Source organism: Nicotiana tomentosiformis, chromosome 3 (genome assembly GCF_000390325.3).
Source record: "Nicotiana tomentosiformis chromosome 3, ASM39032v3, whole genome shotgun sequence".
In the NCBI taxonomy this organism is placed as follows: Eukaryota; Viridiplantae; Streptophyta; class Magnoliopsida; order Solanales; family Solanaceae; genus Nicotiana; species Nicotiana tomentosiformis.
The window spans coordinates 135,582,866-135,604,805 of record NC_090814.1 but is presented as its reverse complement, the minus strand read 5'-3'; the positions used below and the strand labels follow the sequence as shown (position 1 = coordinate 135,604,805).

The 21,940-nt window shown below is 35.9% G+C and overlaps 2 protein-coding genes and 1 non-coding gene across 8 annotated transcripts; all 3 read right to left on the bottom strand.

Annotated features, from left to right (window-relative positions):
* Positions 1–229: 229 nt before the first annotated feature.
* LOC104085442 (protein BONZAI 1-like) lies at positions 230–9,455 on the bottom strand. 3 transcript variants are annotated; one of them, XM_009589470.4, is made up of 16 exons: positions 9,306–9,455; positions 8,256–8,303; positions 6,914–7,062; positions 6,788–6,836; positions 5,448–5,504; positions 4,633–4,821; positions 4,417–4,551; positions 3,685–3,746; positions 3,500–3,602; positions 3,310–3,442; positions 2,307–2,383; positions 2,087–2,224; positions 1,816–1,980; positions 1,370–1,483; positions 1,174–1,270; positions 230–1,043 (listed from the first exon to the last, which is right to left on the bottom strand). In XM_009589470.4, exons 1-16 carry the CDS (start codon positions 9,453–9,455, stop codon positions 949–951), a joined length of 1,761 nt encoding a protein of 586 aa, XP_009587765.1. In that variant the 3' UTR covers positions 230–948. The 3 variants fall into 3 exon arrangements, with proteins under 3 accessions (XP_009587765.1, XP_009587766.1, XP_009587767.1); XM_009589471.4 differs by having other exon boundaries at positions 3,310–3,424; XM_009589472.3 differs by lacking the exon at positions 9,306–9,455 and adding an exon at positions 8,384–9,299.
* A 108-nt stretch (positions 9,456–9,563) lies between these two features.
* LOC104085441 (uncharacterized) lies at positions 9,564–19,657 on the bottom strand. 4 transcript variants are annotated; one of them, XM_033653217.2, is made up of 8 exons: positions 19,340–19,657; positions 16,839–17,328; positions 16,543–16,699; positions 15,603–15,647; positions 15,282–15,447; positions 14,293–14,660; positions 12,450–12,781; positions 9,564–9,693 (listed from the first exon to the last, which is right to left on the bottom strand). In XM_033653217.2, exons 1-7 carry the CDS (start codon positions 19,472–19,474, stop codon positions 12,463–12,465), a joined length of 1,680 nt encoding a protein of 559 aa, XP_033509108.1. In that variant the 5' UTR covers positions 19,475–19,657; the 3' UTR covers positions 9,564–9,693; positions 12,450–12,462. The 4 variants fall into 4 exon arrangements, with proteins under 4 accessions (XP_033509108.1, XP_009587763.1, XP_009587760.1 ...); XM_009589468.4 differs by lacking the exon at positions 9,564–9,693 and having other exon boundaries at positions 12,429–12,781; positions 16,543–16,663; XM_009589465.4 differs by lacking the exon at positions 9,564–9,693 and having other exon boundaries at positions 12,429–12,781; positions 19,340–19,656.
* Positions 19,658–21,530: 1,873 nt separating this feature from the next.
* LOC117274008 (U1 spliceosomal RNA) lies at positions 21,531–21,691 on the bottom strand. The gene has a single exon (XR_004504068.1). It is a non-coding gene; the product is annotated as a U1 spliceosomal RNA (small nuclear RNA).
* Positions 21,692–21,940: the final 249 nt, after the last annotated feature.

Sequence of the window (21,940 nt, the reverse complement as noted above, 5' to 3'; positions counted from 1 at the left end):
AGTAAGACGTAGATTATTTTTGGGTGTTTGGTTGAAGGGATAACGATAATAATTCGGAATAAAATGTGAAATTGCTCCATCCCATGTTTGGTTAAAAAATTTGATCGGTATAATTAGTCCCAGAACTATTTCATACCACACTTTGTGAGATAACTATCCCCGAGTAAAATAATAAATATCTTCCTCCAAAACTCTTATCCCAGGTACTTTTAAAAAGGCAAGATTAAAATTGGAAAGTAAAGTCTATCCAAATTTATCTAATTTATAACCAAATACATGTTATATTGTGTTGTATATCTCAGTTTTAATCCAATGAGCTAATCATCTAAAAAAAGAAAATATGCAGTGAATAATCTCATTATAATTTAAAAGTACTACCCACCCAACAACACCAAAGGAAAAGAACTTCCGGTACTGCCAGAGGAGGCGTCACACCACCCATCGGCTTATTCGTTTACCTTGGTTCTGCCAACTGCCTTTCAAATTGCCAGTTATTTTGCCAGCGGCAACTGCCTTTACTTGTTGGGAGCTTGTTGCAAAGTAATCGTGATTATCACAACTGGAAGGTGATCACGACGCCCTTTACTCCTAACGAGATTGGAATTTGCAGAACAGAAGGCAATGGACATGGTTTTTTTAATCAACAAAGCAATTACAACACGATGCCGGAGAAAACAACATACCCAGTATATTCCCACATTGTAGGGATCTGGGGAGGATAATGTGTACGCAAACCTTACCTCTACCTCATGATAGAAAGATTGTTTTCGATAGACCCTCGGCTCAATGATGCTGAAGAAAAATATCAGCTAAATCTTCTGGGCAACATGAAGGAAGACGCGACCAGAAATCTAAAAGCAAAACTTAGTCTTGGGAAGCCAGCTCCAAAATGGCAAATAGCATGGGGCAATAGATGAATCAAAATCAATATGTACAATTATTATACGATCATAAAGTCGGCTGCACCTTTCTGAACCGCATAAATTCCAAAAATTGGGAAGGTAATTCTGCTAAAAGCGATTGAACAACTGAGACATCTCCATCTGCAAATCAATGATGGCGTCAGTTCATACACGAGAAAACAAATTGCCTTATTCTCTCAAGCTCTTAAGAAAGTTTGATTTTCCTTTACTATACGAGGAAGCTTTAACTGAGAAATTTATAGTAGCCTACTTTGTACATCTCGGAGAGGAACAAATTGTACTATATCCCGCACAGCAACACGTCCAGTTGTAGACTCTAGCCTCTCTCCTTTATCAGCATCTAATATCTGTGAAAACGGATAACATGGGAAATCATCACAGTTAATTGAATTGGATGACACAAAAAACACTGCTAGCTGAGGAAATAAGTTGTTGCACTTGCATACCTCCATTTCTTTGAAGTCTGCTCCTCCAACCCCAACAATAAGAATTGACAATGGCAAATCCGCAGCTTGAACAAGAGCATCCATTGTTTCTTGGAGATCTGTTATCACTCCATCCTGGAAATTTTCAAAAATATAATCACATTGGAGAACATATGACATTCAGTTATAAAAGTCTGTAATAAAATCAAGTTCAACTAAAATAAGATAGACAAAGTTCAATTTCCAACAAAAATTCAAGTTTGAGGTTTCACTGCATTTTTATGCGTTCAGGTGAAGTTTATGATGTATATGCATAAAGATATATACACATGATTGAGAAGGGATCGGTTCACTAAAACTCTGATTGGTATAGCAGATGATGGTTAATATTTCACTTGAAAGGTCTAAAAAAAAAGATGTTCATCAGGAAATCAGACAAGACATAGAACATAGATAATGAAATGTACCGTGATTATTAACAAAACGAAATACTTCCGCTCATTGTTCGTGAAAGACTGACTTGCTATATGTGCAGCAGAGGTAATCACTGGTCCGAATAAAGTTGGACCTGCAAGTGAAACATTATGAAGAGCACTCATGTATGCCATCATGATACCCTGGATTCCTTCCACCTAGAGTTTAAGGGGAAAAAAGAGCTGAAATTAATAACAAAAACAAAATACAGAAAGCTAAAGCAATAACGAATTTGGAAGTATATAAGGCTCTCTTAAAAAATACCTCACAGTAACTGTTGCTACCATTTAGGTTGAAGCAATGAGAAACTGGGCCATCTATTGGCCGTGCTCCAAAACCCCAAGCAGGAAAATGTTTGTCTGTATCATAATACTGCAACACCTCTCCAACATCCAAGATTGCCTGAAATTGATATGCTCATTAAATAACTTACTTCATATGAGGGAAACATATCAAATCATTATTACTGAGACAATATTCTTACTCTCTGATAAGCATTCGGCCGTCCTGAAGGGTCGATATAATGCAATGAATCAGGGAGGCGTGGATTTCCATTGGAAGCTGACATACAATAATTCACGCAAGAAATGATTACAGGCTCAGATGCAAGCTAAGCATGAATGCAAGCACTAACATACAGAAGCTTTTTGTTTCAATAACAGAGACATCCCATGTGAGTTAGCTGGCCCTACCCCAGTTGGCCCACAGGTTTGGAACTCCGGAGAGTATGGACCCTCCCCACTACCCTATTCGAGCTGTTGGTTGCACTTAAATTTCTGAAAATTTGCTGTATGTGTAAATTCAATGCAGAAGATTATTGAGAAAAGATGAATGCAGCCAACAACTCAAACAGGATCTACATAATTGTTAAAAATTATTCCCTCCAGTCCATTATAAGTGACTTTTTAGCCTTTGGCACACCCCTTAAGAAAATACGAACTCCTAGAGAAAAAAAGATGTATTCACAAAATTACAACAACAACAACAAACCCAGTTTGATCCCATTAATTAATTGTTACCTTGACACATTGGGATATGTAAATAAGGGCAAATTTTGGAAAAATAAAATTAATTCATTCTTGATTATGTAAAAGAACACTTATTTTGGACCAAAATAAAAAGGTCAAAAAGTCACTTATTATGGACCAGGGGGAGTTTTAGTTTTTCCCTCCAGGGATATTCTGACATAAATGAGGGGGGTTGCAAAGATTTTCACATTCCATAAAATCTTTAAGTTAAGCTAACATTGGAAGAATAACAAATAAGAGTTGTCAATGGAGGCATCAGTCCAGCCCCGACTGCGCATGCGAAAAGAGGAAGACGCCCAGAGTTTGTCTAAATAAATCATGCCACTGATGAAGACGACAACTATGATTTCCATGCATAGCTATGGAAACAAAGGAAGACTTACGAGAATCTGGTATTTGGAGACATTAAATAGGTACTTGAAAACATGAAAATATATGTATCATTAGGCAAACACATACCAGTGAAATCAATGGCCACCATGAAGTTGAGTTCATAGCCCCATGCCAAGTAATCAAGGAATGTATACTGGATTTTCTCAGAATAGCTTTCCACGAAAAGCTGACTCTTCAGAACCTGGATAAAATCCAGTGACTGATAATTAAATAAGTTGCAATAGCAGTATTGTTTACCTGATTAATAAGCTCTTACCTTGTTTTGTTGATTAGGTCCCAGAGCAGCTGGTATAAAAAGATTTGCACCAGTACCAGCAGAATGTAACTTTTCTAAATCTGACAGTGACTTGTGAATCTTTCTGACAATCAGGAGAAATACTGTCAGCTTCCAGTCAGTAGAGGTCAGAAATGATGAAGAGATGAAAAACGAAGCTCATTTACCCAAGTAAACTATGCTTGCCGTTGCTATTGAAGTCATAACACTCGATAGTTAATGGGCTGTCCTGCAGTAATTCAAATGTTTCTAAACTGAAAATCAAAGAATAAACATTGTGCAGAAGTGATATCCCTTTCGATTATGCATCATACTGTCAGCACAAAGTAGATGGTAATTTCCACAGAGGAAAAGTATATTACCAATCACATCCCCTAAAACGAGTGAATTCTTAAAGTGCAGGCTCAAAGTCAAAACCATTAACTACTTCGATGAGTAAAGTTTGTTATTGCACAAGAGGGCAAGACTCCATAGATATCTGCTGAATCCCATCAATTGGAGTACTTTAATTACAGAGTCCAAAAAGACAGCTAATTTAAAGTACTAGAGAAAATAGCTGGTGAAATCTACTCATTAGGGAGCAAAGATCTGTGAAAAGTGAGCACTGGGAGTTTCATCATTTAGAGTTTAAATTTGTTTCATTTGCACATAATTCGTATGGAAAATATTAGCAATTTCAGAGCTTGCCCGAAAAAGCTTTAGGGAAAAAAAGGGCGCATCTAGCTCAAAATATATTGATTGCTTGGAACAGCATATAGTCTCATGGAAAAAGAAAATTGCTTTTGGAGGATATTACTTCCTCCTTTTCAGGGTTCTATTTGTAGGGGATTTGCCCAAGAAACACAACACGTTCTTAAGAAAATGCATAATGGATCACTCGAAAGATAATTGTATTGTACCTTACTTCCAATTTGTTGGATATTCAGGAACACCGATTTCCAGATGGGTGAATGATCATTTTTTATCACTTCTGTTTTGCAAATTGGAACCACCATTCCACTTTCTGTAGCTTTTGAGACCACCAGAAATGGATCCTGCCAAAAGCAGAAGAGTCATCATCAGCATCACACGTTTCATAGTGAGAAAAGATAAAACTACTCTGATGAGTTTCATACACTTTTTGAGAACAAATCCTTTGATTCCAATTCTGAACATCTTAATCTCAACTCAATAGTAGTCTTCGAGCTGACACTTTCTTCAGCTAAAACAGTAAGCTTGCCTAACTTTCGAGCATGCGTTTGACCAGAAGATTGTTCGCCACATACAAGGTCCAAGGTCAGGGACCTGCCCGACTTTGTGACAATCTACACGGAAATATGTTTAACAACCATTAGATTAATAAACAAAACAACCTCATATGTACAACTACATTATTAAAATGGAAAATACCAGAATTTGATCCTAAATTGTGGAAGAAATAGTTGTAAGCAAGAATATTACACAGAGATGCAATAATTGAAACGGTTCACGGCTTGTAACCATTATCTGGCAGGAAATTCATAACCTCTTGAAAATAAAGCAAAAAGGTGCAACTGGAAAAGCAGATCCACAATACTGTAGCTACGACCAACAGGAAGCCATTCTGAATAGAAGCAACATTTTTCTTTTTCCTAAGTACTTACAGCAGTTTCAAAACAATTTTTTTTTTAAGAAAACATTTTTTTTTAAAAATTACTTACAGGCAAATTAAACTTTGAACAATCTATTTCGAGCCTCAACCAAACGGAATGCATAGCTATAACCAAGTACTATACAAAATAATTAGTAGAAGAGCCTCAAGGTGAGATGTGTCTTCTCCTTACTCTTCAGTTAGCATGCTAATAATAGCCTTGATGGTAAATCATGCAATTTCACTTCTACCAGTGCCAGAAAGCTATGGTGATATTATAATTTTGGGAACAAATTTTAATGATTAAAAAGGGATGCACACCTGGGCCAATGTGCAACTGGCCTCACCAAGAAAGTCCTGCTCTTCCAGTTTAAGCATCTGCAATAATTATACAAACTTCCATGATTTCATAAGATTTTTGCTGTGAAAGCACTTGAATGAGCATTCAAAAGAACATGATTATATACCTTGTATCCTCTAATATTTTTTCACATGATATTTTTTTTTTTTTGGATAAGGTAAATTGTATTAATCAAAAGGGAGAGAACTCCCGTATACACGAAGTATACCAAAACGTAGAGAATTTACATCATTTTTTTCACATGATATATAACAGATGATTGTATCTTGTACTCTCTAATAGCATTTAAAAAGAAAAAATGGATTACTCATTGTCCATAATAAGCAAACAAAAGCAAATTAAAAGCATACGGCGGGCACTCAAATATACAATGTTAAACTACTCCCCCCCCCCCTTCCGAGATGAGCATGTAGTAGAGCAAGAGAAAATGAAAGCAGAAATATGGTAGTTGTACATATCTATCTTACTATTGATCTGCTTTCTTTTTTAACTATTGATCTAATTCAAGATTCAGGTGAAGCAAGATTACTCAATTTGAAATGTAACCGTCACTGCAAACAGCTAGCTCCCAAAAACCACCATATGTAGGACTACTTATGAGACCAAGCATCTGCAAGGATCTCAAAAAGAAAAACTCCCTTCAATATACAAGAATGGAGGGAATATTTTTCAAATGTTGCCTGAGATGTCCAAAAAATGGAATTGTCCCGTTAAAAGACGATACAGATGAAAAGTGACATCACATAACTTGAGATATATTGTGTAAAGGAAGCGAATTAGAAGGTTCCATCTGTTACAGCAACACAAGGAGAATTTGCTTGAAAGTCTAGAATCCTTTCCTAAAAAGTGAAACTAACATGCCAATGCTGCAATAAGCTGTAGTGATTACAACCGATATTACTTCTAGCACGGTGCAAATACGAACTGTTGTTTTATGCTTCAACTCGGGTAAGCTATTGAAGTGTTGTTAGTTCACAAACTATATGCAGCTCTTTTACTACATAAGTGACATGTTGATTTCGAGATCAAGCACATAAGCTAGCACAAACAACATAACAGTAGGGATTATGACAGATAAAGCAATTAGCACATACAGAATTCAAATTGCTAAAGCAGCAGATTGATTCAATCACTCTTCTTTAAGTCTTCTCCTTATAATCAGCCCAAGGTTCATGTTAAAATTTACATAGCGGAGTTTAATATATTCAAAATTGCAGGTTAATCTGATATGAATGCCTCTGGGGACAAGTAGAAACTGTAATTATCATTATCAGAAATTTTAAAATGAGCACATATATACCTTGACATCTTGATTGTGAAATTGAGTGTCAACATCGTACACACGAAACCTGAAATAAAGGCAAAGCTTGTGAGATGGAAAACATGTATTTCAATAGAAACCAGGAAGTGGAGTATCAGGACTCACACCAAATTCTGCACTGTCTCAAAATAATAAGCAATAGTATATTTTGTAATCCACTTCGGGTTCAATGAGTTCAAAACTACTTCTGTACGGCTAAGCTCTTTCAATGAACCATCTTTTTCTTTTGAATAAAGGACTGCCATAGGGTCACTCTGTAATTTAAAAAAAAAAAACTAAATTATCAGTTAAGTTAGTAACATGTTTATTTTAGAAAACAGACTATGATGCTTGAAGATAGAAGGCATCCCATATTGACAAGGAAAAATCAATACAACTAAAACAATGCCATTATCAAAAACAATGGGATAAAAGACAATTAGGTAACTCATAAACTGAAATAAATACCGAAGTCCAAAAATAGCCATAATGAGAATTGGAGAGTACTTCTTAGATATAGTTGGAAAGCAAAAACTAGTCTTTTGTTATAGAAGTACTACGCACAGTATCACAGCCAATCAAACATCAATGATCAATGAGTAGATTTCACCTCCCTTTCCCATATCATAACCGGAAGGGATAGCGTATCCGCAGAAGAGAGTACAAGCCCTTACCCTTAAATTAGTTTAGGCGCGTCTCTGACGCCTTTATGTTATAGGCTGGGTAAGCATGCTTCTTTGCCACAAAGAAAAACTCTTTGTACATGGGGGCGGTAAGCTCTCTATCAACAATAGGGTGCTATTCATAGCAAAACACTACTAGACTATACGGATTCCAACTAAGGTCAGAGCATAAACCTCACAGAAGTCAATAAATTCTAGCTGGTACAGGACTGCTGATAACATTCTACCCAGAATCTGGTGCACCAAGTATGAGCTTTTCCCGCAAGCCATATTTTAAAAGCTAGCCATACAGAGTAAATCGAAGACAAAAATGGTAACACGCTAGCAGGCTGTACTCGTATTACATGAAAAATAACCTCAATGTTTGGTACCACAGTTTCTCTGAGTATAGTTCCATTAACCTTTCAGTTTACTAGGTTGTCTTTAGAAGCTAGCTTTTGAGAGTGAAAAACGTAAGGTCAAATAAATCATATTTTGGAGTGTTCGAGTAAGTATTATCCCCGAAAGTGGAATTTCAACTTCATACAGGAGAAACTATTGCACTGATGGAAAAAAGTAAAACAAGAAAACACCTAGGCAACGATTCAAATTTGTAGTCATATTACGGAGATGAACCCAATTCATATTCAACAGGAATATAAAAAAAACGAGAAGCAACAATGATAGTTAAAACTAGAAAAGATGACACTCTATCTAAGAATAACCCAATGCTACTACAAAACACGGCACATGAAAGCCAGCATTGTCATTTAAATTATCTAACGCGCACCAAATAAGCAACAAACCTTGGAAAGCACATCACGATCGCGCAAGCTGGAAGCAGATAGAGACAACTGCAAGTGCATAAATAAATATAAGAAAGCTCCAACATTGAAAATGAAGAGCACAGTTACAGAAATCAAATAGCCAAGACCTGCAATATGATGTTGCATAGTGAAACAGTCAATTCAAAGCTCCTACAATAACGGACTGGTGATGAAGTAGCTTGGTTCACAAATAACTGCACCGCTATATTTTCATCGTATAAAACAAGAAAAAGTGGACTTCGTCATCAATTTAAAACATCTAGCAGTTTGGCTCCCTTCTTCAGATAACATTATAGGACATTAGCTAATCAAGAGCAGTGCAATTAAGTAATCACAGCACTTGTCAAATTCCAATTACATCGGGCCGTCCTCCAAGTCAATGACTACTCTTAGGTTCTTAGCTAACAAAAACGAAAAATAAAAAACACAGCTGTACAATATGAAGAGGTACAAACAATCCAGTTCTAGAATTAGGAGGGAATCCAACAATCGCTTGGAGAAACCTCAAGCTCGAAAGTATAATCTTTTAGATTTAAATGAATAACTATATTCCCGCTACCCATTTACTCGGAACTTTTTGCCTTTCTGTTTGGTTGGAGCCAAACATATTTAATTTTGATCATGATCTTGTGAAGGATAAAGTTAGTATTTCAGAATGCTCACATTTGCAGTTGGAAACTTTTATCTATGATATCTACACACTAAACTTTAATAACAAAAAATAAAAAAGCTAGTTATTATCGTAGGAATTCTGATATAACAAGACCATATCTACCTCAATTACCAATGAAAATTTAGAGAGACATACAATCAAGCTAGTTATTCCGAATCGCAGAACAAGTCAGTTTCTCGCACGGTCAATGCCAATTCAACTTGTAGTATCTTAATTCAACCACAATTGGTAATGAAACGACAAACTAAGTCCTCAAAATCACAGTCGTTTAGCAGAACATAGGAAAAATGATATATGTGCGTATAAGCTAGTAAGGTTGAATGAAAATCAAAGTAAACAGAGAGAGAGTGAAGTGCCTCGATCTGAGAGTAGAGGCCTTGGTAACCGCGAGACTTAAGGAAGGCATCGACGGCTTCGTTAGGAGAGTAAGCTGGATCGTTCTGGTTTTTTCCGGTACCGCCGACTGCCGACTGTCCGCCGGCCACGTCGGAGCAGCAATTTCCCATCGCCGCCGCCGCCGCCTCTTCTCTCACTTTCAAAAATGTCCAAATACAATTATCTATTCTCTCTCCTCTCTGTAAATATGTATTCACAAATTTATAGATTCACAAACGTACATTCTGTGTGTATATATACTTCAACGTCCGTTGAATCTGGATTTTGGCAGAAACTGAGACAGAACTTTGTGGGCCACCCACTGCCGCGTTAGTCCTATCTGTTTAAACAAAAGCGCGTTTTTTTTTTCTTTCAAATTAAAGAATGACGATTAGGTGGACTTTCGATTTGGAAACCGAAAATTCAAAGAAAAATAAATAAATAAATAAATAAACTGAATGAATAATCATTAAGAGAACCAAATAATCACAATAGATTAAATAACTTAGCCATGCAATCGTGAAAATCTAAAGAGAAGTAGATACTCCCTCCCTCAAATTTATGTGGGCATTATTTGATTAGGCATGAAATCCAAGTGGTGAAAAATTAAAACTTGTGGTTTAAAATATGTTATTTTTGTGTGACTATACATTATTCTATTTAGGATAATATGAAAAATTTAAAACTAAATAGTTTCTGAATATAAAAAGTATCATCATTTTTCGGACAAACTAAAAAGAAAATTATATCATAGAAAATAAAAAATTGTGCCACATAAATATAGAATATAGAGGGTATTTCATTTTCTTAGCATCTGTTTTCCAACTCACCTATTCTTTGATAACCAAAAATAAAATAAAGTAAGTTCTCGATTTACCTCTAAGAGAGGTAATAATGTATTCACTTAAATTGACTGTCCAAGAGTTTTAGATCTTTTCCTAATAATAATTATTATTATAATAGTAGTATTGTATTAGTAGTAGTAGCAATAATAATAATAATAATAACAACGACAACAACAACAATAATAATAATAGTTATTCTTTCATGGTTAGGTCTCCCAAATCATGAACGTACACCCATATACAAGCATATCAATATCATTTTTTTTATCACTCAAATATTAAAAAAGACATTTTCTTTTATGACTTGTTCATTTCTGATCATTGTTAATAGTTGACGGGGGATTTCACAGTTATGAAGTGTTAAACTAGATAGTAGTCTTTTTTTGTTTTTTGCTAATAAACTAGATAGTAGTCGATAACTCAAATTTTCTTTTCCCATAAAAAGTTCTAATTACTAATACTTGCAATATCAAATGATATTTACAAATAAAAATAACCAATGAAACTCACATAGATAATAATTTATATTATAATCCTTATGGCCCGCTTCAATTTTAAACTATCGATCATTAGTTTGTTGAATTAGGTGTGTCTTTAAAGGAAAATGGGTGGGTGTACAAAATAGAAGCTTCTATTTGGACAGATAAATGTAGCTTACGGATTAGAAATCCGGTGGTCATATACACTATGCTTTTACAAAATTATACTAGGTAAAATTTCAGTCACATGGCATGTCTTTTTAATATTATTGGTTATCAATTTTTAATCCAATAATTCATATGGTATTTACACATTTGATACGAGTAAATAAAGAATTATATATGCATGCATAAATCAAAATGTCCAGCGCTAGCTGACCCTACATGCCGATAATTATCGTATTACTTTAGAAATTAAAGCCATGTCGATTTACATGTAAGCATTGTAAAGTTTTTAGGAAGCATCATTTTTTAGCAACTCCACTTTGTTGCATGTAATTATTGAAATTGGAAGACTTCCCTGTCTCTATATCACCTTTTTCTATAATTTAATTGTAACAGTGTTAGAAGAACCCACGAAAGAAGATTGTTTTTGAAGGGTTTGCGACAATAGGACTGGTTGAATACCTTCTTTTTTTTTCTTTTTTTTTTAGGGTTGCATTTGGCTAGCTTGTGCGCATATGCATGTAACTCTATCAATTAAAACTTAGACACATAAAAATAAATCACCTAGTATTTTTCTAGACTACTAAAAAAATTTGAACTTAAAACCTCAACGTTCTGCTCCCGCCTCATTGATCGGAAAAAAACTAGGTCACACCCTTTGGGTGCACCTTATTTAAACCATTTTTACTTGCATAGGTCATTCAATAAAAATACAACACAATCATTCTCCATCAGGGTAGTCTTACTTTAAAAGAAAGCAACCAAAAAGGCAAGGCCTCCAATTAATAATGTGATCTATACGTCTGGCAAACTTTTTAGAGCATGATTAGGAAATTCATTCATACTTTCGTTCATTGAGTGCAAATGGAAAGTATATTTTGTCCACGCCACAACAATAGAAAGAGACTACTTCAAGTCTTCAACAAAGACTTACTGCTCAATCCTTTTTCTTGATTTAACCAATCTCATTTATGCACCAAAATCTGCAAATAGTCAGTCACAGTATTCATACATACTTATTATACTCTAACCTTGATGCACACATTTTAATACCTCTAAGTTGGTATATCAAAGTCAAGTTAGTGGTCAACGGTCAAGAGGTCAACCACTAAAGGATATGTCTAAAACAAGGATGGAATGCTGGCGAGATGTCCATTACATTAGACAACTTTTAACAGTCATTTATTATTATTTTTTATGACGGTTATGTCATGGACAACATGCATATCTCGATTAATTCACCAAATATCTCCTACCTCCCGCATATATATTGGGTAACTCTACCTACTAACATTAGACGGATAATAACAAATGGGTAACATTTAGTGTCTGTCTCTACTGGAGTTAAATGTTGGTACTTGGTTGTCAAGATTGCCATTCCAACTATCTAAAATCTACTTCACAACAACCCCCCCCCCCGGGGACTGCCTATAGCAGTCAAAGCATGATTTAACAGGTTGAATGCAGAACAAGGCACAGGCAAAGATGACACTCCTTAAACATTTTCTTTTCAAATCGCCTGCTGTATCAAACCCACGCAATGAATTTCTTTGATCTAAGAGCTCAATATGGCTTCGCGGTAACGATTTCCAAAATGAATGGGAACAATAAGGGCTAAAAAGAAAAGGAAGCACACCTCTTTAAGCACCTCATAAAATTCTGTGCAATCCAATGTTCAAATCAGAAGATATAGAAATGAGGAGCGGGAGAGTGTGGTGCCAAACAGCTTTGAAGACTCGCTTATGATGAGCTCGAATGGACTGGGAAGGTTTGTGAGAATTGTACCGTATATCAAATATGTGAATGTCAGGATCAACAGAGCCAGATGAAATGTACAAACCATCAGGTGACCAAGCCTGATTTATAAGAGCCGAATGCGAGTCACTGCTTTCTTGTTTCCACCCAAAGGAATGAATCTCGGCTTGCCTCGATCTAAAATCAAACAAGCGAAGCTGTTTCTCTAAGGTCCTGCATGTGAAGATGCAGTCATTGGATCAGAAAAAGCACAACAAAAATATATCAGCCTAATTAACATATTCCTGCTTCAATCGTATCTACTTTAAGATAATAATTCAAATCAGACTTGTGACATCATAAGAAAATAGTTCAAGATATAAAACAGGCTTTACACTGCAACAACTAAGCGTCAACCCCAAACTACTAGAGGTTGGCTATGTGAATCCTCAATATCCTTCACTCATTTTGGATCCATTTTATTCCATAACTTAAAACTTTTAAGAGAAATTAGGGGCTTCCTATAATTTTAATATAAGAGGTTCTCTACATTTTCTACTAACATACCAATAAGAACAAACAAAAAATTCTTGCCAAACACCTAACCGAACGTAAGTGTACCAGTAAAAATAAACCCTAATCCCAACTAGTCGGTATCGCTTCTTTGGATCTTTCACTTTCATCATTTTTATCCTTGGCAAAATTTGCATGGAGTCTAAGAGACTGTAGCTTTTTCCTGACAACACTACTCCACGTTGTAAGTCTAGGTCATCACCTTTTATGACCTCTAATCATCATAGTGTCACATGGACTAGTGTATTTGAAAGTTGATATAGCCAAAATCAATTTCAAGGGACCTTCACTTATTTTATCCTCCATGTGTGCTATTTGTACCTTCTATCAAATGTGGTAAATTGTGATCTTGTCAAATTTCGAATGACTCTCCATTTTAAAATCTGTATTTTCGGAACACTCATTTTGTGAATATGTTGGGTCATTAGAGGTCCAACACTCCTTCAGATATAAACATTACTTGTCTCACAACCGCTCTATAAAACTCGCCTTTAAGGCTTTCACTCTAGTAGTTATCTTCCAATTACATCAAGATCCTGTAGCACTCCTCCAATTTATCATATTTTAAGTATGGGTTAATATCTTCATCTAGCATGCTATTCTCCTGACACGGAGTCTGGATGTTGAATTGTTCACATTTAGGTACCACAATCATGTTAATAAAAGAAAATTATCAAAATACTTTTAGGAGGAATGACTTCATAGGATTCCAAAAACAAATTTTATGGATCCATATCAAATTCTAGATTCTACATTGTTCAAGTGGCTCCTCCTCCTCCTCCTCTTCTTCTTCTTCTTCTTCCTCAGTCACAGGTATAATAGTTCTTAAACATAATTAAAGCAGACCACATCATTTTCCGATGCATTACCAAAGAAAAACTGATATATTTATCATCTTAATCTAAATGTATCAAAAACAATATAGTAGGAATCCACTTTACTCAAACATTATTGCACATAGCACATTTTGACAAAGAAAGAAAGGGGGGAAAAGGGGAAAAATTACCAAAAAAATTACAACACATTGGGTGCTTTGGAGGAAAAGGGAATGGGAAATAGTAAGAAAAATTACTACTAATGTAAAAGAAATATTTACATAATGAAATATGCACATAATGGAAACAAAGAAACATGCACATAATGATCATAGAATGACCATAATGGTAACTTACCCTGTCTGAACCATAAAAAGATTCAAGTCATGTGGATTAGGCAGGACACTCATGCATTTGCTTTCTAGTTGATGCTTGTATTCTATCCTCTGAGCTGGTAAATCAAATCCTAATATACGTTTATCGGCACCAGCAGACATCACAACTTTCTTATGCTGCAAACCAGCAACTCCCATTACAGCAGAAGAATGCCCTCTAGGCAACACTTTAGGCTTCCATGAATTTTCTCCATCTTTATTGGTCCACAAGACAACTGCATGATCATTACCACCAGTAACAAAACAGTCCTCTTCCCATGGCATGAACATTATGCTGTTAATGATCCCTTTGACATGAGGCTTCTCCTCCAAGAAATTTACTCGCGTAATCTGTTAATATACCAGGATATGAGATCAGAGCAGAGAAGAGAGTCCTTTGACACAATAGAGTATGCAAGACATACTATCAAGTGCTACATAACCAAGCGCCAATAGAAAGTACGTTGATTGTGATAATAACAGAGACAAGAATAACAATGCACCTATAAATCATAGACTTTAGTTTAGGCTGGAGGAGCAGCATGTGAATATCAGGTTAACCTGGTGGGTTTCCATGGGTTTTTTTATCTTCCGTGGAGGGAGGAGACTTCAGAGTTTTCTATGTACTAGAATATTTGACAGAAGATATGTTACATCCCTTTTGGAGGTTTGCTCTATGACTACAGTCTAAAAATCAAACCATGTTGCTGCCTCTGACTTTTTAAACAATGTTTTAAAGCAAAATCATGAGAGAGAGAAAGGCATAGATCCCTGAACCTTATACTCCACAGTTTTTTCCTAAAATTTTAGACCGTGATTTACCCCGTATTCCTGCTATAAACCTCGTCCATCATAAGGCCAAACATTTCTGCCTTAAAATCAAACAATGCACGCATGCTTTTTCAGTCATGCAGATTTTACAGTGAAATGATCTTTGTCATATAATTTCATCAAGAAAATTCCTAAAAATACCTCTTTTCCCTTGTTAAGTTTCAAGATTGAAATTTGTGAATCCACACCATCAGCGCTGTACACAGAAAAGAGACTAGTGCCTTTCGGATGCCACGCTACATCTTCTGGCCATCTTCTACACTCGCGCGAAAGGCAATCAGTGCTACTGAGAAGATTGGCACTTGACCTAATTACCAAAGTGACAGACCATCAAAATACAAGCATTTGGTGATGCAAGCGGAAAACAATTGACATTTAAAGTTATTGCCTATAAAGTGGGTCCTGCAAAGGAAAATGATACAGATGCAGCTCTGGAATTTGAATGCTAAAGTTTTGACATACCCCCTGTCCTGCACCTGCCACAAGTTGACAACCCCATCCAGTGCACTGCATATTAAGCAACTCTGTGTTAGCTTTTCTAAACAAACAGAAAGAGTTCAAGAAAGATTTGTTTCATTCAATGCTGAAATGTTGAAAATTGTATGAGAAAGACTGAGAAACATGAGTAACAGGCCGTTCTCAAGAGAAGCAAGTACAGTGCAGCGTTAAATCGAGGAAACCAGTGTTTTTTAAAAGCGAAAAGCGGAGAAAAGCAGCATGGTCCATGAGGCTTGTTGAAGCAAAAAGCGAGAAGTGACGTTGCACACTTCTTTGAAGTTAAGCATTAAAAAATACCAAACACAAATGAATTTAGTACCATAATGATCAAGTTGCAATTTGAAATAACCAATTTTAGTATCCTATATACAATAATGTCGATATTAATCCAACTCCTCCAAGTTGAGATTCAAAAAACCGACCGCTTCCCATCCGGATTATTTTAAGTGTCATTGTTTGAAGTACATATTCAATGAAGCACGTGGTTTCACCCATGAAGCGATAGCTCTTCGCTTCATCACTTTAAGCGAAAAAGTGATGGCTTTTAATAACACTGAAGGAAACAACTTATCAAATCATTACTTAGGCAAATTAAACTTATTATCATCTAATATGACCAATTGCAGTGTGCAATTTAGGAACTCGAATTTTGCTCGGGTACGGACATCTTCAGATTGGCCACAAGATCCAAACATGTGACATTAGTGTAGGATCTCTTAACTAGATTAAATCATAACATACATGATGAAGTTGGTAGAGCCATGACATACATGACTAACTGTAGAAGGGAAAGGGACAAGCACCTTCTACAGTTAGTCCACCCGTAATTCATTTATAAATATAGAAGCAATGAATGAAATACATCCACAATCACAATTGTCATTCACACAGAGCGCATATCTACCTGCTCGCAAAAAGTTGATCATTCGTAGGGCACAAGACAATAGTTCTAATCTTTCGCTTGTGTTGACTAGGTATGAAATTGCACGTCTGGCAATGGATCTCACTTGCTGTAGCGGACCTACCTATCAATGGAATCAACTCTTTACACTCTTTCTGTTCTATACTCACAAAAAGAAGATGAGAAACAAGGTCGTCAAATGGTAATTTTCATATGAAAAAAGCATTTGCATATTCTGTCAGAGTGCATGTTAGCACATACTAGTATTGAAAGATCAAAGGTAACGAATTAAGTATTACCAAACTTCCTTTTTGTTCCTTTAGGTTGAATCTCAGCAGCCACAATGTCAGGAGGGGTTTCCACAATCGTATCTGCTTTTGACCTTGCAATGCGAGTGTTACGAAAATTAAAACCTGACCCTCCAGCACAAGAATCAGATCCACATAGGGCGGAACTAGGTTCTACCATCTTCAAAGGCTGAGAAACCTTTGGTCTCACGTCAGGAATGATAAGTAGTGGCTTTGCCATGGGCGGCTTCGCGGAATTATCATTGTTTTTCTGAAAAGGGCTTGCTATTTTTCTATCAACTGCTGAAGATTTCCTAGCTGTGATGATCTCTTTGTCAGGAGAATCATCATTTATCTGAATAAGACTGATGGATCTTATTTTAGCTTTCACCGGATTCAAATCATTCCCATGAGAGCTAGTGGATGTTGCCACATTGACCCGACCCCGGAGGCTAGCAAGTTTCTGTTGTGACTCCTCTAAATTCCTCTCTGCTTGATCAAGCTGTAAATCTCATTCCAAAGAAGGGGAAAATGGAAAATAGTAGTTATGGTCCCAAAGTAAGAGAAAGACCCCGACATAAAATGAGCATTATTTCAATTACATATTAAATTAGATAATAAATCATCCGCCAGGTAATAGCCAACATTCAACAGCCATCCCTTTGTGAGTAAAATGATTGCAGGGTAAGTTCAGAGGTGTTTATGAAACTTGATAGATACACAATCATCCCTATGGAATTTAATAGATATATACTTTTTAAGACAAAGAGATTCTGTTACACTACACTAAGTTTAACTCATAGCTGGATCTGTTGCCACATGCAAAGATTTGAAGCTTAACACTCATAAAATCGGACATTCAAGTATCCTCCTTTTGCCAAGGAATCAGAAATATATGGAGTAACCTTAGCATATAGAAAACTTGCAAATTTCAAGAATGGGAAGAAAGACATACAATTGGCATTCATGTATAAAGCTTCTGCACAAGCATTAGAAACGTAAACAGCTGAACAGCCAGCTCATATTCCAATTGAAGACCCCGGAATGTCATAATTTGAATAAAAATCGCATTAACCCACATGACAATATCTCCATGTCATCTATTTGAACAATGAGAAGACCATTACAGAATCATCAAGGGAAACTCTTGCAACCACTGGATGTGATCTCAATTGAACTCAAAATCCTTGTGGTCTGGGAGAAAGGAGAAAGTATAGTAGAGTGTTTAGGTTCCTCAAGGCACCTATCTTCACTAGACCACTTGTTATTGAGAGAGAGAGAATGAACTACAAACATGTAATTAATCCCAAAAAGGAAAAGAAGGAAAGAAAACGTAAAAGATATGGTAATTAGCTTTTTTCTGACTATATTGGTCCTTGACAGAAGTGATCTGACTTTGGTCGATCCAGATATAGCCGCATTGCATAGATGTCACTAAGATTGATGGTAAGACTTGCAAGTCTATCGAAGCTATGCTACTTATTGATTATCAAAAGATGAACATCCCCCCCCCCCCGGGCCCACATCTTGGGGCTACGCATACACCCTAAGATAAGACGGTTCCCGCCCTCAAGTCGAGAATAGAGCTAACGGCATAAAAAAATAATTACTAGTCTGAATCCTGATCTAGTTCACTCTTTAAAGAAGTAGTTCTTCTTCCAATTTCATACATCAAATTGTATATATAAAGAAAGAAGATCAAGTCAGGAGGCCCTTCAACAGAGGCTTCAGTCATCCTTAGAATCTTGGAGCAGCCCAAATGACATAATACTTATTTCAAAGTGGTTCAAGTAGTTCAGTGGACTAAAAATCCTGGTTCGAATCCACATCTACTTCACAACTCTTAATAGTCCATACCAGCAACTTGTGTCATTCCTGCTGAAGCATATATTTCATGGGGAGGGTCCTCTCCATTAAGACAACGATTTTATCAAAAATGTTTTTCTATGACTGGTGGTCTCCGACTATTTCTATGACTGGTGGTCTCCGACTATTCCATCTAATTCCTACTAGAACACGACTTAGTAAAATGGGAAGAAATCACCTGTTCAAGAATGTTTATAGTAGGGTAGACATCTTTTTTACATGTACGTACATATATACACGTGCGTGCACAAAACTGGAAAGCCCCTAAAATACATAGACATTGAAGTTAATTATTCTTAATAAAAGAATGAAGAAAAAAAAATTGAAGGCTTTCGGGACAACTCATTGATTTTCAATTTTGGAGATTCAAACCCACGAAGGAAGGTATCAATAGACTTGTGAGTAGATAGCTTTTTTTACATTTAGTAAATATTTATAAAGAATGTTAACCGCAAAACTCCTAGGGATCAACAGTGGTTTTCATTATTCAAACAAAAAAAGGGGGGGAAATTAAAGAACGTCCCGTACCAATCCCGGTCCCCTCCCAACAATAAAGGAAGTTGACAACTTTAAGACTCTACAATTTCAGCCATTAAAGTTTAAAAAGACATTTAATGAAAGCTTTGTAGGGTCCCAAAGAAGAGAACCTGAGAAGTGTAATAAGAGATGCGCTTGCGAAGATTTTCAACATCTTTAGTACGTTGTTCAATGAGAGACAACAGCACTTCTTCTTGCTCCCTTCTTATTTCCTCTGCTATGACCTTTGGTTCTTCTTCCACCATTTTTCTCCTCCCCAGTCTTGCACCGCTTTCCGCTTTCCACAAAATTCAAGTTTCGAGAATACCCGCTCTCTCTGTGTATTGGGGTAAAATCCTGTACTCTACCCAAATTAAGTAAATAACCACAGTTAACCGCTTAGTTAAGCATTTAAAGGTTTACTATAAATTATAGGGTAAGTTTTATATGTTTCTCTAATTTTTCGAACTTCATTGAATTTCGGTAATCCGTGAATGATATTAAAACTTCTATAATTCCATTATATGTTACTTTTATTCAATATTCTTTGAGAAATTAGAATTTGGTTATGTAATTATGGTCAATATTTTGGTTCGTGGAGTCCATCTCACATAAGCACAAGTCTATTTGTAAGTAGTCTTTGTTGGCAATATTCTTTGGGTCCCAAAAATATTGCATTATGTGGTGGATATCATTTACACAAGTTGTATCTTTTGTTTTACAATTAAGAGGCCAAGACTTTTGTTTATAAAAGGAAATGTCATTAGTTCATTTTAAACATACCAACAAGACCCGAGTATTCATTTCTTGTTTCTTCTCCTCCTTTAGTAATTGAGAGTATTTTATAAGAGAGTTGAGTGTTGGAAAATTGTGTGATACCCTTTCTTTGGAGTGATATTGTGAAGTTATTCTCTCGGGGGTATTTGGAATTAATTAGAGACTCTAATTATTGTACGCTCTTTTGTACTCATGTTGCTATAGTGAATTTGCCCCTCTCCGCTTGTGGACGTAGGTCACACTGACCGAACCACGTTAAATTGGTGTCTTCTTTATATGTTTTAATTATCGTTGTTAGCAACTTGCAATGTCTTTGTTATTGTCATTATAATATTGTTTGACTAAATTTTGCACTACCCAAATTTTCGATCCTAACAGGTTATGGACTTCTCTACAATATTCTACAGCTTTTCGTGTTTATACATTCCATCTATCCTAGGAGTATAGAATAGCTAATTTCCTTCTATCATAATATAACGTGTCAAGTTATATGACACTATTCGAATTTCAAGAGCCAACATAAATATTTTTGAAAAAAATTAAATAGAATTTATATAATTTGAACAACATATTTTAAGTCACAATAATTAACAATTTAAAATATATAAAAATACGTTCAAATAAAAAACTTATTTGTCTCTCCGAGTCCAAACCATACTAAATTGGAACATATGAAGGAATATTCTATTCTATTGCACAAATTAAGAGCGAGAGAGAGAACAAAGAAAACGAGCAAAGAAAACCTGCTGCCTTCCTCACACGCTGACTCCGGATATCCAAGAAAAAAGGATTTACTAACATTATAATAATCATTTGGAAACATTCCATTAAATTTAAGAACAATAAAAATAATTTAACATGCTTCCGTGTAAAATAACACGAGCATATGGTTAATATGGTCCATTAGAATCAGCAAGTGGAAATAAATTTGCCAAACCCACTTTTATCCGATGTGTAAAATGTCCCTTTTGCAGATAAAGGATTTGCAACTGTTCATTTAACTGTGGTTTTGAAGTTGAAGAGTTACCGCTTTGCCTTCGCGTAACATATGGTAAATGCTCCATATAACGTCTACAAAGTATAAATTCCTTACCGCTCCGTTACTTCTGGAAACAGCCCGTTTTACCTTAGATGGAAAATTTAAGAGGGAGTAAGTTGAAACATATATTTAAATTTCGTTAAATTCATTTACTTATGATATTCTTTTTCTTTATGTTAAACTTGATATCTGTAATTCTTTTACTTTGGGATTTTCAACTCATTTCTAACATATTATTGACGTACAAAATTAAAAGATCCTTTTTAAGAAAGGTCGGGTAAAAATAGCCAAGAGAAAAAGTCTTTACACATCGTCGCCTGTGCATTTGAAATTTAACTGAATATGAGGAGAATTAATCTAACTAAGCACATTTTGGTTCAAGTTTACATAAGGGCCAGTACTGTTAAGCCCAAGTCGGCTACACACTAAGCACAGATTGAATTATCAGTACATTAGGTCCAAGAGGCAGTATACACAAGAGCCCAAAAGCTTAAGATATGAATTGGGTAGGGGCCGCGCGAACGCAGGCCCCCTCTGCCACAAATTATGACGTAGGCTCGACCACTTGGGCCGACCTTAGGCGGGCGCCCTTCCAAAGTGCAATGGAAGTCACCAACCTAGGCCATGGGCCTTATTGATCGCCCATTGACCCCGTCCAGGTAAGTATGTTTGATGTTGTTCCCTCATGTCATTTTATACTACTCTATCTCTTTGTCTCCCTTTGCCTCAGCCGATGTGGGATTATTAAATTTTCCCTTTTTTTTCCTGATGCCTGTAATTTTGTCCTTAGCTGAGTAGAGATACCCCCGTTTTCGTTGTCACGAACCATATGCGTTGATCGGCTCTTTTGTTTTTTAATTTACGAAACACTCTTCTAAATTTTATTTTAATCAAATTAATAGACATATTAAGCAGA

What these genes read in the sequence shown, in the direction of transcription:
- LOC104085442 (XM_009589470.4), bottom strand. Translation starts at nt 9,455, where the DNA reads ATGGGAAATTGCTGCTCCGACGTGGCCGGCGGACAGTCGGCAGTCGGC. An exon ending in ATCGTGATGTGCTTTCCAAG is followed by an intron (nt 7,063 to 8,255) that starts GTTTGTTGCTTA and finishes TTTAAATTACAG; the next exon opens with AGTGACCCTATGGCAGTCCT. An exon ending in GGCCGAATGCTTATCAGAGA is followed by an intron (nt 2,225 to 2,306) that starts GTAAGAATATTG and finishes TATCAATTTCAG; the next exon opens with GCAATCTTGGATGTTGGAGA.
- LOC104085441 (XM_033653217.2), bottom strand. Translation starts at nt 19,474, where the DNA reads ATGGTGGAAGAAGAACCAAAGGTCATAGCAGAGGAAATAAGAAGGGAG. An exon ending in TGGCAGGTGCAGGACAGGGG is followed by an intron (nt 15,448 to 15,602) that starts GTATGTCAAAAC and finishes TTTGGTAATTAG; the next exon opens with GTCAAGTGCCAATCTTCTCA. An exon ending in AACTTAACAAGGGAAAAGAG is followed by an intron (nt 14,661 to 15,281) that starts GTATTTTTAGGA and finishes GTATATTAACAG; the next exon opens with ATTACGCGAGTAAATTTCTT.